The 16,104-nt window shown below is 38.5% G+C and overlaps 2 protein-coding genes across 9 annotated transcripts in view; both read left to right on the top strand.

Moving 5' to 3' along the window:
* The first annotated feature begins 655 nt into the window (after positions 1–655).
* On the top strand, positions 656–11,969 carry LOC113576672 ((E2-independent) E3 ubiquitin-conjugating enzyme FATS). 4 transcript variants are annotated; one of them, XM_027008900.3, is made up of 8 exons: positions 656–793; positions 2,371–3,424; positions 4,795–4,947; positions 5,034–5,194; positions 5,530–5,698; positions 7,006–7,069; positions 7,932–8,031; positions 11,142–11,969. In XM_027008900.3, the coding sequence occupies exons 1-8, from the start codon at positions 791–793 to the stop codon at positions 11,178–11,180; spliced, it is 1,743 nt and encodes a 580-aa protein (XP_026864701.2). In that variant the 5' UTR covers positions 656–790; the 3' UTR covers positions 11,181–11,969. The 4 variants fall into 4 exon arrangements, with proteins under 4 accessions (XP_026864701.2, XP_081578464.1, XP_081578465.1 ...); XM_081722338.1 differs by having other exon boundaries at positions 7,929–8,031; XM_081722339.1 differs by lacking the exon at positions 4,795–4,947 and having other exon boundaries at positions 7,929–8,031.
* Positions 11,970–13,114: 1,145 nt separating this feature from the next.
* adam12b (ADAM metallopeptidase domain 12b) overlaps positions 13,115–16,104 on the top strand; it is a 76,705-nt gene continuing 73,715 nt past the window's right edge. For 2 of the 5 annotated variants that reach the window (XM_027008867.3, XM_027008868.3), the window contains exon 1: positions 13,120–13,699. In XM_027008867.3, coding sequence (XP_026864668.2) covers positions 13,588–13,699 — 112 coding nt within the window. In that variant the 5' untranslated portion in view covers positions 13,120–13,587. Of the gene's footprint in view, positions 13,700–16,104 lie in introns of all 5 variants that reach the window. The other 3 variants (XM_081721135.1, XM_027008866.3, XM_027008869.3) reach the window with 3 other exon arrangements.

Here is a 16,104-nt window from a genome sequence, read left to right as displayed (position 1 = left end):
ACGTGGTACGGCCCGCCATGTGCATATGGAGTTGTCTTTGTTGACAGTTTTTGTTAGGACTGCGCTTGGTTTGTTGCCACGCCCCTTTGTTGGCACACACCTTCATCTTATTATTCGGGTCATCTATGTCTGTATTTAAACCCCTGTGTTGTGCAGCATGTTCACGTAAGCGTTAATCGTTTATGTTCTATATCATGCGGCACTGTTTGTTTAATTTGAGTGCTGTAGCTTGTATTGTTCCGGCGTGTGTACTAAATGTCTGTCTTCGTCGAGAGACGTCTGTGCGTCTTGCTCCTTGCCCAGCTGCATTTGGGCCCTCACATGAAGAGCAAAGTATAGAATACAGTCTCGTGTAGCTTGTTGAGATTTTAGCTAAAGTCATACATGCAAACTACCAAAAACTAGCAAAAATTAAATAAACAATCCCATTTTGCTCAAATTGTTTTCATTCATCTCAGATTAGCTATGTCACCATACATATTGTATGTTCTTTGGCATCAGACCATAAGGCTATTGAAGCTTCTCAATGGAACAATCTACTTCAACTAGCAAATGCCATCCGATTGAATAATTCACAATTGGCAGATGAAAACGGCACATTAGCTCACAAGAGATCCCAGTTCAAACCTCCTCCTCTGGTGCACGCGGAGAACTTCGGTTCTGTTGTGGGACTTTGCTGCGAGGAGTTAAAGTAGCATCGAGGCGCGTATTCTTGTTTCAACAGGGCGCAGTGTTTTTGTAAACTTCAGTTCATGAACAGTTCACGGAAAACTGGCATTTTTGAGAAAGTATGGTGAGTAATGATGCCTCTTTAAAATACTGAGCGAAGTTCCTTTTTGTATTCAAAACGACGTTTGGACCCATCTTGTGTTACGTTTCACTTGTTGATTCTTCAAATGCTTTCATGTTGTTTATTCATCGACATATGGAAAGGTAATAGGGATTTATTGAAATTTAATGGGACTCAGAATTTGGAGATTAGTCAGCCAGTCTTTACCAAACATCAGTGGTAAGACAGGCAGAAAAGTTTTTAGACAGCCTGTCACATAATTTAAACATGGCTTTATTTATATATTTTTCCTATGGATTTTCAGAAGCGTCAACACCATATGGTCTGGAATGAAGTAAACAGAGGTAGCAGTGTTTTTATGGCATTCATTAAAATGTGGCACAAAAAATAGGCTTCTTTATTTCCCAGCATTATTAATGAGTGACTTTTCTAAATTGGACGATTGAATTCATTTTTAATAAGTCTTCTCAATTTGAAGGTCAAGTGCCAAAATATTGTCACCTTTAGAAACAAAGAGAACTGATTAATTGACATTGTGAAAAGAGCCACTATCTTATGCCAGACAGGCAAAACACGATTGGTCTGTCATTGTAGTGGACTTTGACATAGTGAGCTTGTCTTTTAGAATGTCATGTTTGTTTTACAGTAAACAGCCCCCATCCAGTTTGCCATTTCCTGCAAATCAGCAACTATGTTGAAAAAACAAAATTATGAAACAGAGTGTGTAAATTAACATTGTGGTGAAGATAATGGTTAGATGTCTTTGGAACATCACAGCTGACATTTTTATCTAAAATACTTTTTCTTTGGGAACATATTGTGCATGGCACATTATTCTGAATTTTTAGTCCAGTGTATTTCCTGCTGACTGCTGACAGTCAGGATGTGAAAGGTTACAATTTTAGAATGGAATCATTTAAATGGAATAATTTTGAATGGAATCATTTAATCATCATCAATTCATGGTTTTCACTACATGGATTAAGTCTTGTATTGGATTAAATTGTAATGTCAGTGGTGCTTCACTTTAAAAAACAATTTTATCTTAGGTTTATGAATAATGTTAGGAAACCATGTGATTATGTTTACAGCCTGTTTTTCTAGCCTGGTTAAGTTAGATTTACATTTGAGTGAATATTTCTTTCAAACTGTAAAAGGGGATGTTCACTGTTCACTGAGTTAAACAATAGTTTTAGAAGGGATATAGGAGGTGGTTACAGACAGCAAATCACACGGATGGTCTTAGAACACTTTTGTATATTATAATTTTTATCTGTAGAATTCATAATACATGTTTGTGCGTGTTTGGACTTTTGGTGCTACAAAAGTTATACTCATGACAAGCCACTAAAAAAATTGATGTCTCTAATGCACTTTGAGCACTTTCAGAAATGGTCAGCAACCTCTAATGGAAATTGCTTTGTTGTTTTTTGGTTGCTTTTTTTTTTTGCTTTTTATAACTTCTGTTTTTTGTTGTTTTCTTATTCAGTACTTCCATTCCACAGTGGACAGGAGGGAATATATGTGTAGACTGATGCCTCTGGTCAATTTAATATCTCTTTCACTCTCTCTCCTGTCAGGCTGTGAATAAGGAGACCTACCCGCTTCTGAAGAGAAATGCTCTCCAACCACAGCAAGGTCTGAGGAGCCGATTGGAGAAGCCTGAGCGACGGGGTAGAATTCTGCCCTCCCTCTATGGCTTGACCCGTCTCGATGGACCTCAGAAAACGGAAGCTCTCTCATATCTCTATACTCCATCCCTCAGTCAGGCACTCAGTACCCCTGAGACTCGCCTTTGCTGCTCCACCAACTCCTTGTCTGGTTTCACTTCCATTACCATCACTGCCCGGAGGGTCTCACTCAGCGTTCCCAGCCTTTTGAGCCCAGAAATAAGGACTCAGAACCAGCGCAACAAGCTCCCAGTGCCCTCTGCCTCCACAATGAGTACATGTGATGATACAACCCAACAGGCAAGTGTGTCATGGGGAAACCCCGCAGTGCCTCTAAAGCACCAAGCTACCATGGTGAAGGTGACTGAGAATAGAGAGAGAGATTACCCAGGCAAGAGGTTTGCTTCCAGTCTGGCATTTCCTGTGTGTAGAAACAGCTACACTGAGAGCAAGACAACAAGCCAGGCACTGGCTAGATCAAAGGAGGAACCTGCTTTGGGCAGAAGTTTTCCCTCAGTCTCAGAACACCTCATCTTCCATTCCTGTCTTCACCTGGAGCTTCTCCCAGGTCCCTTCAGCTCCATGCTTTACCTGGACAAATCCCTCTCCATCTCACTTGCCAGGCTGCAGGAAGGAGGACGGACATTGCACAGATCCACACTGTCTCTTTACATCAGGGGAGCGCTTAGGCCTGGATGCCCTGAGAGTCCAGGAGTGAGGCCTCTGTCCAGAGCTCGCAGCGGGTGGGGCATGGTGACCCATGGCCATAAAATAATGCGAGATGGATACCGTCACCTTGAGGGTGTGACCACTGTGGACTCAGAAGCTACAGGAGGTGGCAGAAGCCCAGGGTCAGCGGCATTGCCATTCAGAGCGGGGCACCACTCATCGTCAGCGGTGTTCAGGCCGAATGGAAAGGCTAATGATGTCTCACAGCCTCGAAGGGGTGGTGCTGAAGGCCCAGGTAGGAATCTCACCTGCCTCCATTGCAGCACCCATGCAAATGGGTTTATCTGACACTCTCTCTCACTTTCTGTCTCTGTCCCTTTCTGTCTGTACTCTATTTCTATAGCCATTGCTGATGATAATGAAGCATTAGCCAGTCTGAACACTTGATATCTTTGTCGGTGTAGTTCCACTTTAAATCCTGCCTGGTCACCTTGTGGTTTGCACCTCATGCATTTTTAATGGAAAGGCCGTCCTTTTTAGATGTGTGTGTGTGTGTGTGTGTGTGTGTGTGGGTGTGTGTGTAAAAATGATTACCCATTAATGTGGTTGTGTTATAAAAAGCTCTTTTGCAAGAAGAATACATGCCTTCTGTTCTAACATTTCTTCTAGATATTATCCTGAAACATTTATTTTATGCCTTGGGGATTTGCTATAGTGGTAATGAGTGCTTCAGTAGAGCAGTCATTACTGCAGTATAGGTTCCTGAGAGCAGGAATCAATCCAAGCTAGATTCCTAAAGAATGGATTGCTTTAAAAGAGAAGACCCAAGGAGGCAGGGACAGGACAGTGGCAATGAGAGGGTTAGCCTGGCAACAATGACCTGAAAGGGATATTAATGTGAGATGGTACACTATGGGTTGTCATGAAATAACCATTCATGGTAATGAGGATTTAGGATTGTTAGATTCTTTTGTACATAGCTTGAAATTCTGAAGTACTTTGGAAAACAACTAGACAGATCCTGACTGATAAGAAAAGATAGTGGACATTTCTGAGAGATGAGAAACTGAAATGAGAGAATTAGGGAGAGGGAAGGAAAACAATAAAATGTGGGTGGTTATATCTAGTATAATATGTGATCATCCTACCCTAATCCACCATTTTCAACCAGGGGCAGGTTTTGCTTCATTATCCTGGCCTCCATCCACACTCTTCTACTAAACAAATTTCCCCATGACAAGTCCAGAATAATCGTCCTCTCTGCAGCAGGTTGATCTTTTGCATTCGGTCTGCAGGGCATGTGATAGTGGGAATGCAAGAGTGTGCTCTGGAGGGCTAACCCCAGCTATTACTGCAGGGAAGTCACGCAGAAGGACACTTATCCTACTTATCCTCAACTTCTATTTTATTCTTATACTTTTGGTCTCTATGTTGCTGTGACTGCAACCCTTTCTCTCATTCTCACTCTCTTTTTTTTTTCTTTCTCTGTGCCTGACAACCCCCCCCCCCCCCCCACCACACACACACACACACACACACACACGCACACTCCCTCTCTCTATCTGGCTCTCTCTTCCACTCTGTAGTAGAAACCACTTCTGTGGTTTCTTCTGGTGGCTTGTTCCGTAGATAGTTTTAACCTCAGCTTTCTGTCTTTTCTTTTAGAGTCTGTTATAAATAAAAGGTTGGTTTCCCCAGTGGTTATCAGGAATAGCTCTGCTCTGGACAGTGTGAGATGTCATAGCCAGCAGCAGAAGACGCAAAACTATTCTCACTCTCAACATGCAGGAGCATTCTATCAATGCAGCAGAATGTTTGGTATTACTACAGAAAAAAATTTGTCAAATCTCAATAGAAAGATGTGTGTGTGCGTGTGCGTGTTAACATAATTTACTTCTCATTAGTGAACTCTGGAGTGAATGTAAGAACCTCTTCCAATGGCAGAGGGCCATGTTCCTGTGCTGAAACTGTTTTGAGAGAACAAGCTGGTCCTGTCTCTCCCCATGTGTTCGACTACACTGGGGAACCCAACAGCACAAACCATTGGCAGGCCCTGAGCATTAAAGTATGTGGTAATATTCATTCATCATGCTAATGATTATAGACTACAGAGTCATTTCTATTTCATCACTGATATACTGTATTTATTCAATTAAGATATGCTGACATTATGCTTTGTTCAACTTTTAACAATTAGCAGTTTAACAATTACCAACCATCAGACTGTAGAATAAGATAAGCGATAACTTTACAGTAAAAGCAATGCCTACAAATAAAATAACTTTTAACATTATATTTGTTGATTTTAACTTCTGCACTTATTGTGTTTAGACACTGACAGCTCAAAGCAAAAACATGTTTAAATAAATATTAATATTATTGATTTGTGGGTGGCTACAGGAGGCTCTGGAGCACTTCCGGCCTGACTTTATCTCCCGCTCTCAAAAACGAGTGCGCCAATTGGAGGAACGGACCAGAGAGAGGCAGAGGTCACAGACTGCAGACTTCGCAGTGGAGTTGGAGGGCACCAATAAGAGATGGAACTGCACAAAGCCACACCCACTTAGTGGTAAGACACTGGGTGCAGATGAAGGTCTCCTCAATACTGCCAATGGGATTCGGGTGCGATGCTGAGTACAAGATTATTAACAGGACAAAGTATCTGCATGTAATTAAAATACCTATTATGAAGCTCAGGTGTTCAGTTATGTGGTTGCCATAATGCAGTTATAGCACGGAGCTTGTTAACACGCTACTGTAGCATCCATATTGAAAAATATTATTGTATGGCAATATTATTGCATGGCAATCATGTGGCATTTGTTTGAAGCATTAATGGTTGCTATGGAAGCCATATTCCAGCACACTGCTACCAGCAGTTTAGGCTGTGCTACAGTCACACAGATGTTGCACTGGATCTGTTTTTGGAGGCAGCAGAAACTGCTTATGTTAAGGATTGTCAACCAAGACCAATTGCTAACTAATTGCAGAGCCAATAATGGAATTCTCATAGATAGATATAGCCAAGTTGATCTGTAATAAGTGAGAGTGCTTGATGGATTCATCCACTTAAATATATTTGTCTATATTTCAAAGAGTTGTACAGACTTTGAATTGTCATTGCTTTCTCCCAAATGCACTTGTCAAGAAAACCCTATGTCATTTTTAGGTGCCCTTGCCTGGATGTGGTAAATATTGGTAAATATATTTTTTTTTCCCAAATGTGGAATACCAAACATCTGAACAAGTTACAGAAATTGCCGCTGAATATAGTGAAACTGAAATTTTTGGCAGAAATTTGTAACTTGCATGATCATAGGACATGTAAAACGTTTTTGAAATGTTAAGCAAACAAAATACTGTTATTTATTCATACCATACATATTACTTTTACCGAGTGACTTGGTTATTCGTTTATTGGGACTTTGTAGAGGTAAAATGTTTAATGTTTGCTAAATTAAACTGTTTTAATGTTGGCGCCAGCTATTTTAACGTAAACTCGTTTCACAGTTACATTACTGTGCCGCTAAAAGAATATAAGGTTCATAATGCTTTTACCACATCAGCTGACTTCTGCCCCCTGCTGACCTAATAGGATATTACAAGTCTGAAAATAGGAGAAATGGACACTTTATAAAATCAAATATTAAAATAAACTATACCTAATAGCTATATGTAAGGGCCTTTCAAACTTAATTGTTGGTACAAGCCCCTGAAGCATGTACTCCGAAAGTATGGTTGGATATTTCAGTTGTATAAAATCACTGTGCTATGTGAATGCCATTCTAAAATACTGGGAAATCATGTGGAGGTTATTGGGAGTATGTTGAGACTGTTTAAAATGACTTGTGTGCCCTCTCTTTGTCTTCTCTCTAGATAACCTTTTTAAACCAAAGGATAGAGTTATTTCAGGTAAAGAGATGCAGCTTAGATCAAAACGGTTAGTCCACTCACAAACACATGTGCACACATGCACAGACACACATGTATGCACAAACACTCAAACACATTATATAACCTACAGCTGATACAGATCATGTTTTCATTCCCATCCTGGAAAAAACATACGTATTAAGAATCAATGTCCAAACTCTGGTGGCAAATGTATAAAACAAAAAACAAATCTTTTTAAATAAAAAGTATCACTTTAATATGTGTTAATTCATACAAATACCACTGGAATATACTGACTACAGCAGGTTTTTTATGGAACAAGCATGTAGGGTACATCATGTTAAATGACACCTGTCCCAGCTACCCATCTTATGCTGATGGCACAATGAGAAATATAAACATAATGTTTCATTTCAGTCAGTTTGGTATGTTTTGCAATTAATGGATTTTGTTTTGGTTGCTATGTTGGAGAACAGAATCTTAGTTTGTGGAACAGAAACATATTAACTGAGAAAATCAATACCCTGGGGAGTGCTGGACATATAAACTGAATTTGTTTCCCTCTTGTTAAGTATGTTAAGTCTTGTTATACATGTCCCTTAAAAGAAAAGCTTTTTAGCATGTGTTGTTTTCTGAGTTTAGACTTTGAATCTGTGCAGTTTTGGTATTACACTTTTCAAAAGAACATTATCTTAAAATAGGCACATTGCATGATACATTTTACAAAAGTATTGAGGGGGTTTAAGGAGTAAGGGTGAAGAATTTAATTCAATTTGTCTATGCAGAAAACCCATGAGAATTGTGTACATTATATGTGTAGCATTGTGTGTGCATTATATCTGTCAGCAACGAGGAGAAACCACAAGGCTGTGCTCATTTTTCTCCAAGTTATGTTTCTTCATTAGCAGCATTTACAACAAACTCCCTGAGGTGACCAAGAGGAAAGAAGAAGAGAGAAGAAAGCTGGTGTTGCAGACCAACCGACTGAGAGCTGAAGTCTTTAAGAAGGTAGAACAGGGTCCATGACTCATCTCTTGGATGGATTCAAGAGGTCATACAAAAATAACATCAAAACAACAAGAATAATAATGATGGTGATGGTGGATAAAAATTGTATATCATGCAATATGCATATCATTCTAAATAATAATTTCTAGAATCTAAAGGATTTAAATCACAAAACTAAACCAACCGTATTCAGGCTTAGTGTGAAATGTGTATATATACTGCATATAATTAACATGGAACTTGATACACAATGTGCAATTTTGTATTTCTATTTTAAAAGGAGCGCAGTGCAACAAAGCCATTAATAGGGGTGATTTAAAAATAATTATAATAACTTATGATGATTTTGATTTATGAAATTCATAGTATTGTGATTTATTAATTTCATGATGTTTGTGATATTGCCTATGTTTATGTGGGAACTGACTGTTGTGTAGCTTGGTATCTTGACCAGAACTCTGCTGTAAAAGAGATTTTTAATCTCAGTGAGATTTTCTCTCTTGCTTAAATAAAAGATAATAAAAACCTTAATTATATTTTTCACGTAAAAGATGATCAACCTGCTTAGTACATTTTCAATATCTGATTTTATTACAGCAAGGCAGAATGAGTGATCAAGAATAGTTGTACTTCAGGATATACCACAATGTTTAGAATTTCTTATAAGAACTAATTCTGTTAAATATGATGCAATACAAGGTAACGCTACCACACTTTATTCTGTGTAGTTGTAGTGAAGGGACAGATTACCATAAACTGGACTTGGCCACGTTTTGCAGCCTCAAGTGTGGAAGCAGTTGTAGGAACTATAAAACTTTTCTGTCGTGTAAACTAGAATGAGCTTGGCAAAAGGCACAGCTGTTGGTACTGCAGCAAAGTATAACAGGACAAAAGCAAGGGTAAGACACAGAGCTAAATAAAAAAAAAATGTAACAGAAAAAGACATTACAAAGTAAGATGTGAGGGCAATTTAATGCCACATTGTCTTTGCATAGCTAAATAAATCCGATGGTAAATTTGATAAATTGATGGTAATACCTTGAAATCTCTAACAACTTTAACATTTTTTAAGAAAACAATTCAGTAATTATTTATTTGATAGGTTTCAGCTGAAATAAGGAGCTTGTATCACTAAAAGGGAATCCAAAGATTTAGACGTTATGGTACTGCATTAATTATGCAGGTCCTACAACTAACCCCAAGACATACCTGACAAGCATTCCCTTATAGAACAACCATACCTGGTCCATAGCTCATATGAGGAATGCCACTAGCCCTGTCAGTGAGTGTAGGATTGCAAATATGAAGAGGGACCAGTTGTGAAAACCTACCACAAGGTACACATGACAGGTGTTGACTGGTATCATAGTGTGTGATTTCACCTGATCGAGCTTTTACCTCACTTAGGGTATTTGGAAGAAAGTGTCCCAATTTTTATTTATTTATTTATTTATTTATTTTTTACTATAATTCCTATGCAGTTTTTTTTAAATTATAGTTTAAATGATTGTACTGTCATTCACATTATTATATTTATGCAGGCTGAATATGACCATTATGTCCTTTTGGGGCTAAAAATTATATGAACACAAATCGGAAAATGATTCCAAAATTTGCATTATCTCCAGCAGAGGTCAGTGTTGTTTTCTTTGTGAATCACCTCTAATGTAACAGATTTTCATGTTCAATTTAATTCCACTATGCATAGTGATTTATTCATATATTCCTTTTGTTCTTTTTAATGCTTGACAGACTTTTGGGGTTTCTCTGGTGTGGAGTGGGTTGGTGCTGCTCCCTTTGTTCACTGTGTTGACTGTAATATTCCTGACTGTCAGAACAGGAATATTAACCTGCCATTATCTGATATATTTACTGACAGACTGCTCCTTGGACACCTAAAAAGCAAGGACTTTCAGGTTCTTGTGTCAAAGGGTGTTCCTCTCACTTTAACCTGTTGTTTTAATGGGTGTCAGGTCCTCTGAGGGCCAAGCTCTCATGTAGACTCATATTCACTGCCTTCTCTACAGCCTGCTATCGGGGCTATATTTCTGCATGACAGTGATGAATGCTTGAATGCTTGATCACTCAAATGAGAGAGAGAGAAAGAGAGAGAGAGAGAGAGAGAGAGAGAGAGTGAGTGTGTGCGCTCGTTTCTTTACATGAGCAGTAAAATGGAGGACTGGACGAGAGATATAAGGGTGTGCCAGATTTTTCAGAGTGCAAGTGATGATCTGGCTTATCTTTCAATTCTGTTATAGTATGATCTATCCTAAACCCTGAGGTGCTTGATCCATTCTGACGTTAAAGAAGATCAGCAAAGGTGTTCATATCAACACTGTTCCTTTAATGCTGTGAATGTGTTTTTTGGAGCTTTCCAAAGTAAATTCCAATGGACAGCATATTGACAGCTGGTTGGTAACATAAGCCTAATGTAACCTTATTTGCCACCTTTTCAGTTAACAGATAGGAATCATGATGGAGCTGCCTTTTCTTAGCCCTTATTAGATAACCCTTTTCCAGTGATAATATCATCTGTGGCTGTTAAATTAGAGTTGAAACTCTGGGTGGAAGATCACCATGCCTCAACTTGGGCATCCCTGATGTAAAAGATCTGGATGAGAACTCAGGTAGCTGGAATACAGACAATGTGCCACTTGGTGGGATAAAGAGGTTCTCTTGTCCAAATGTAAATATTTATCTGCTGAATCACACAGACCCTAAAATCTATTAAAAGTACATCTCTAATTCCTTGGACATTTACTGAAAGTCACAACAGATGTTGACTACAGAAATAGCACTATTTTCTGATTAACTTGGCATCAAAGCAGTTTTTTCTATATCCCCTTTTGGGATCTGCAGTTTTATTAAACGGTAACTGGCAGCAGAATCGAAGATAAATGAGAACGGGGAGTCCGGCCAGAAAATAAAACAAAGTCCACATGAGGGAAAGAGCTGATAGCACAGTGTGGTGTGTGGACAGATAGCATATCATTGCCCTCCAAGAGCTATCCCTCGAGTAGACAGGCAAATGAAATTATGAGGAAACTGTAGTTTACCTTGCCATTATGACGTTCATCAATATAAACTTTCCTTTTTTGTGTCTTCTACAGAAACTTCTGGACCAGGTCTTACAAAGAAACAGTGACTGAGGAACTGAGGAGTGTCAAGATGCACGCACAAAATGTATGTCCTTTGCTCTCCCCTTGCCTGTGGCAAAGAACCTAAGTCTTGCAAGACCCTTGCAGCCCCCCAGCTGAAATCAGTACAGGCTTTTCTCATACATGGCCTGAAAAACAAAACACGTTTCTCTGCATTTGGGCCAAAATGCACATGCCTGTTCCTGCCACAGCCTCTTGCCAAGACATCTTCTGACGAAATGGTGCAAGTGACTTTGCTGGGAAGCATGAGCTCATCCTAAGACATCACTCGATGGCATGTGATGCCTCTATAGCCTCTGCAACACCATGGCGACAGTGCGGTTTTGAAAAAGTCATGTCCATCACTCCACAGAATGGACATCGTACAGATTCATGCAGTTGATTATGCTGTTGACTGTCAGTCAGACCTATGAAATGAGCACATTATGGATGTCTAGTGAAGAAAATAATTATTTATAGTTACTTTCTTAATACAGTATTCACTTGACATTACCAAATGACTGGACATTATCATATATATCAGTAAAGGCTTTAAGCCCACCAAAAACATTGCTGACTCTGAAAAAGTTGATATGAGAATTAGTCTGATATGAGAATTTATTTTCACCAGTAAATGTAAGAAGGGTACTGTTCCTGTGTGTTATTCTTAGGATGTGAAATACTTTTTATTATACATCGGTTAACCCTGTATGCAGTTTGTGAGTATATCCTTGCACACTTGGCTTGCACTCTTAATGAGATGACAGAAAAATTATAAATTTAACCACCTAATACAATTATCTCAAGAGTTTATTAAAAATAATAATAAATATTTAATAAAAATAATTATTATTAATGGTCTTATTTTTTGCTGTTTGCTCTAGGTATGACATTGAATACAGTAAATGCTATATCCCAATGATGCCTGCATGAATGAATATCTGCTATATGTCTTGTATGTCTTATTCTGCTGCATAGGGCTGTGGCCTTCATTGTGATTCAGAAGCTGTCCCCTTATTCTCTGGTACGGGTATTCCAGTAAATTGAGCAGTAAGGAAAAAGTAAAAAGTTATTTGATGCATGGGAGAACAAGGAAGGACATATTTTTCGCTGTGCAACTCTGTCTTTGGCCTGGAGGTGTCAGGTTTTTAGTCCATAACATGGGTTTCTGGTGAATAGAACTCAGGAGAGGGGGGTCAGCACAAGAAGGCTCTTGTCACAGGGTTCATTGACCGGGAATGTCAGGATGACACCATGATAGAACAAAGATTTGTGATCCTTATATAGAAGGTCTGATTTATTATTGTTACTTTTGGAGCTAAAGGAAATGGGAAAGAGCTAAAGTAATTAAAGCACAAGCATGTCAGTTAGTCCTTGAGTACAATGTTAGAAGTGGGTCATTTGCTTTTAATGGGAAGAGAATTTGTCTTTGCTGCAGTGTATGGTATACAGACCTGCCCTAAAACAAACAAACAAGAATACATTATTACATTATGATGAGAAAAAGACTAAGAATGAAATAGATCTCTTTTCCGAGATCGAAAATGTTCAAGTATTTTTACTTGAATTTAAATTCTGAAATTACATTTCCCTATTTCATTGTAGGGAGATGGAACATCCAGATTGCGCTCAACAGATCAGTCCTTTCAGACTGACCTTAAATATTAATCTTGATCTCAGTAAACGGCATCTGCTTATAACACTACGAACACTACTGCTATGCGAAACCATTTCGAATCTTTGTGGGACTAGGTCTAGTTTTGGTCTGGTTCCCGCTAGTGTTTTGCTCATTCCTTTTAACCAGCGTAACAGTTTATATGATTACACCATCCTAAGGTTAGCGTAAACCTAAACGACTGAGCATAATTCTTACAACACAGGGCTCGTCCCTAGTATAGTAGGAATCTTTTTATGAGGATACGTGTAACGGAATCATTACTAAAAATTATGTTTCGAAAGTCTATTCTGTAATCTATTTAAAGTAGCTTTCCTCGTTTACATTTGTTCAACATAATGTGATAGACTTGTCTTGTATCTACACCGTGGGAGCCGGCGTAGCTCTGAAATGTGCACGTGGGGGTTACAACTGTTCGACACGGTCCTCCAGAAAAGCGAGGTATCTTACTTCAGAGAAATCTACTGATGGGACTTACTACTTTCTGTAAGAATCACCCCATTGTAACACGGTCTAATGTCAGCAGTATTTCACAGGATTTCGAAACCGCTGCAGGAGGAAACTTTTTTTGACATCTCCGTCGAAGGCTCAATACAACCCGCCCTTCTCTGTTTAGGATTTGATCGTATTGCAGGAAGTCACTCGTATCCTGTCACCCTTCGGACAGTGTGTGTATGAGTGTGTATATTAAGAAGAACCACCAGTGAAGACAGCTGATTGCTCCATCACCGCAAGCCGGGCACCATGACCAACTACCGGCGTACGGAGAACTTTGTATTTCTGAGCGGGCTTTATTCGCTGGTATTGCTTACAGTTGGTCTGACTAGTGACAGCTCCAGGCATGATTCGGCAGAAGGTAAGTATTCCGATAGAGCCATTTTGCGCTTGCCAGGTATCATTCAAAGGTTTTCATTCATATATTTTTTTTAAATGAATGTTAACATTCAGATTAATTTTGGTTTCAACATTCAATAATTTATTAAGAAGTCTTTTTATAAGCTTTTAAAAGTTAGTAACCTTATTTAGCAGGATATTATGTCGTTTGATTCATCGTTGCCTAACTAGAGCGCTTCATTTTAGCCAGTGTCAGTGGTAAAGTTTAACAATTGCTGGTATATTTCCTGTGAGCTACGTTTCATGCAGCTATATAAACCTTATGTACGGATGAAGTCGTTCTGTTCGTCAGAAAAGGCAGGAACGAGAGAGCAAGTAAGACGAAACCAGTACAAAAAAAAATCAGTGCTGTCGATATTAAACGTGTGTGGTAATGTCCTGTATACATGGGTCGTTGGGGTGAATTCTTCCTTATTTTCCTGTATGAATGTAATACACAAAACAATCACAAGAAGGAGAGTGGAATACTTAATTGTCAACTTTAGCGCCTCATTCATTGTCAAAATTGTAATGTAACCGTTTGTGTATGTGTGACCGCCCGTGTGTGTGTATATCGGTGTTGATGTGCTTTATGCTTGGTTTTATTAAGTCATTAACTAATAATTCGTGGGTGCTTTGATGTGTCTTAATGTCAGAATTTAAACTGGCGTTACTTGCAAATAAGTGTGTGTGTCTGTGTCTCTGTGTGTGTGTGTGTGTGTGTGTGTGTGTGTGTGTGTGTGTGTGTGTGTGTGTAGGAGTACGTTGTGATGAATGCACAAGTGAGCGTGTTTTGTATGTGTGCAATAGATGATATGGAATTATGTAGGGTGGGCATTGCTAGGCAGCTTTGATCAGTGTGCAGCTCTAGCTGAGAACTCTGAAATGAAGGAGCACCTACAGTGGGCCAGAGCTTGTTAGCTCTGCTGATCTAAGACCAGTCACAACCCATCCTCCCTCACTCAGTCCCATTTCATCTTATCCAGAGCTGACAGGCTGGAGATCAGCACAAAGGTCAATTTAAAAATCAGTGCTGACATATTATTATTATATATTATTATATAATATTATATATTATTATATAATTATTATATGACATATATTATTATTATTATTGACTCCCTTAATAACTAATGTGATCTTCACTGAGTAAAATGCATGTGAGGCAAGATCAAACTGTATAAAAATCCAAACACAAAATCATCGGCAAAGGAGCTATCTGTAACATTATGCGAATGCACTTTTGTTTGTAGTATGCATTTTTGACAATTAACCTAACCACAATTATTGTTTTTTTTTTTCAACTCAGCCAGACTGGTTGAAAAGTCAGATTAGAAACAGATGAGCTAAAGTTTCAAGTGTTCATTAATGACTCATTTAGTGGATTTATCCAGAGCTTATGATGCTCATTTAACAGATTCCAAATGTTAAAAATTTACATTTAGCTCATTGAAATGACAAGGAGATTTAGGTGAACTCAGTGATATATTGGTCAGTGAATATACAACAGGCCAGTTAATCCTGAATTCTGGTCTGCATATTAAAGTTTTATGATCATGCCACTGAATTAGTGCAAAACAGGACTGTGTTTTTCAACCTTGAAAGAACATCAGCTGTGACTTTGTGTGAGTGTAGAATTCTATCTATCTATCTATCTATCTATCTATCTATCTATCTATCTATCTATCTATCTATCTATCTATCTATCTATCTATCTATCTATCTATCATCTCTCTCACATTTAATCGTAATTAATCAGGAGTCAGAGAAAACATAGACGGCCACATGTGCTCTAAATTCTCAATACAATGCTCAAACTCCTCATTGCAATAAAATGAGGAGTTATAATAAAATGCTCAGACATTACCCCCTCAAGGCTGTCAGTTCTTGCTTTATAAGCTGACACTTTTATTGTGGTCTGTATATACACCTATACATCAGAGGTACCAGCTGCCATTTGAAGATAATGGGTACTTGTTTAAAATTAGACCTGGGTGATATACCATAAACATTAAAGCCCATGTTTTTTTTTGGTTTTTTTTTAATGGTCTTATTGCTCACAATCTATGTGTGTAGAATACAAACATCTATTTTTTACAGTTTAGCACAATTCCCTTTGCCCTTTAAAATATCTGTGAATGGCTTCAAACATACAAACAAACAATACAGCATTTGTACAGTATGTTGTACCTTGTCATTATCTCCACTGTCATGAAAATGTCATTTTCCAAGCATTGATTTTGTGTGTTATTGAACACTGCTCTCTTTGATCACTTCAGCAGGGAACTCTGAGGGCATTGCATAGTGGTGGTGAAAGTAAGCAATACTGAAAGAAATTGCAGATAATAAGTGGGGTTGTTTACTTAAGATGGACAGGTCGTTTGCCAC

The sequence above is a fragment of the Electrophorus electricus genome, chromosome 10 (assembly GCF_041902795.1).
Source record: "Electrophorus electricus isolate QZ-2024a chromosome 10, ASM4190279v1, whole genome shotgun sequence".
Lineage (NCBI taxonomy): Eukaryota > Metazoa > Chordata > Actinopteri > Gymnotiformes > Gymnotidae > Electrophorus > Electrophorus electricus.
Note: the sequence above shows the minus strand (reverse complement) of the source record. Positions and strands in the feature narration are given on the sequence as shown.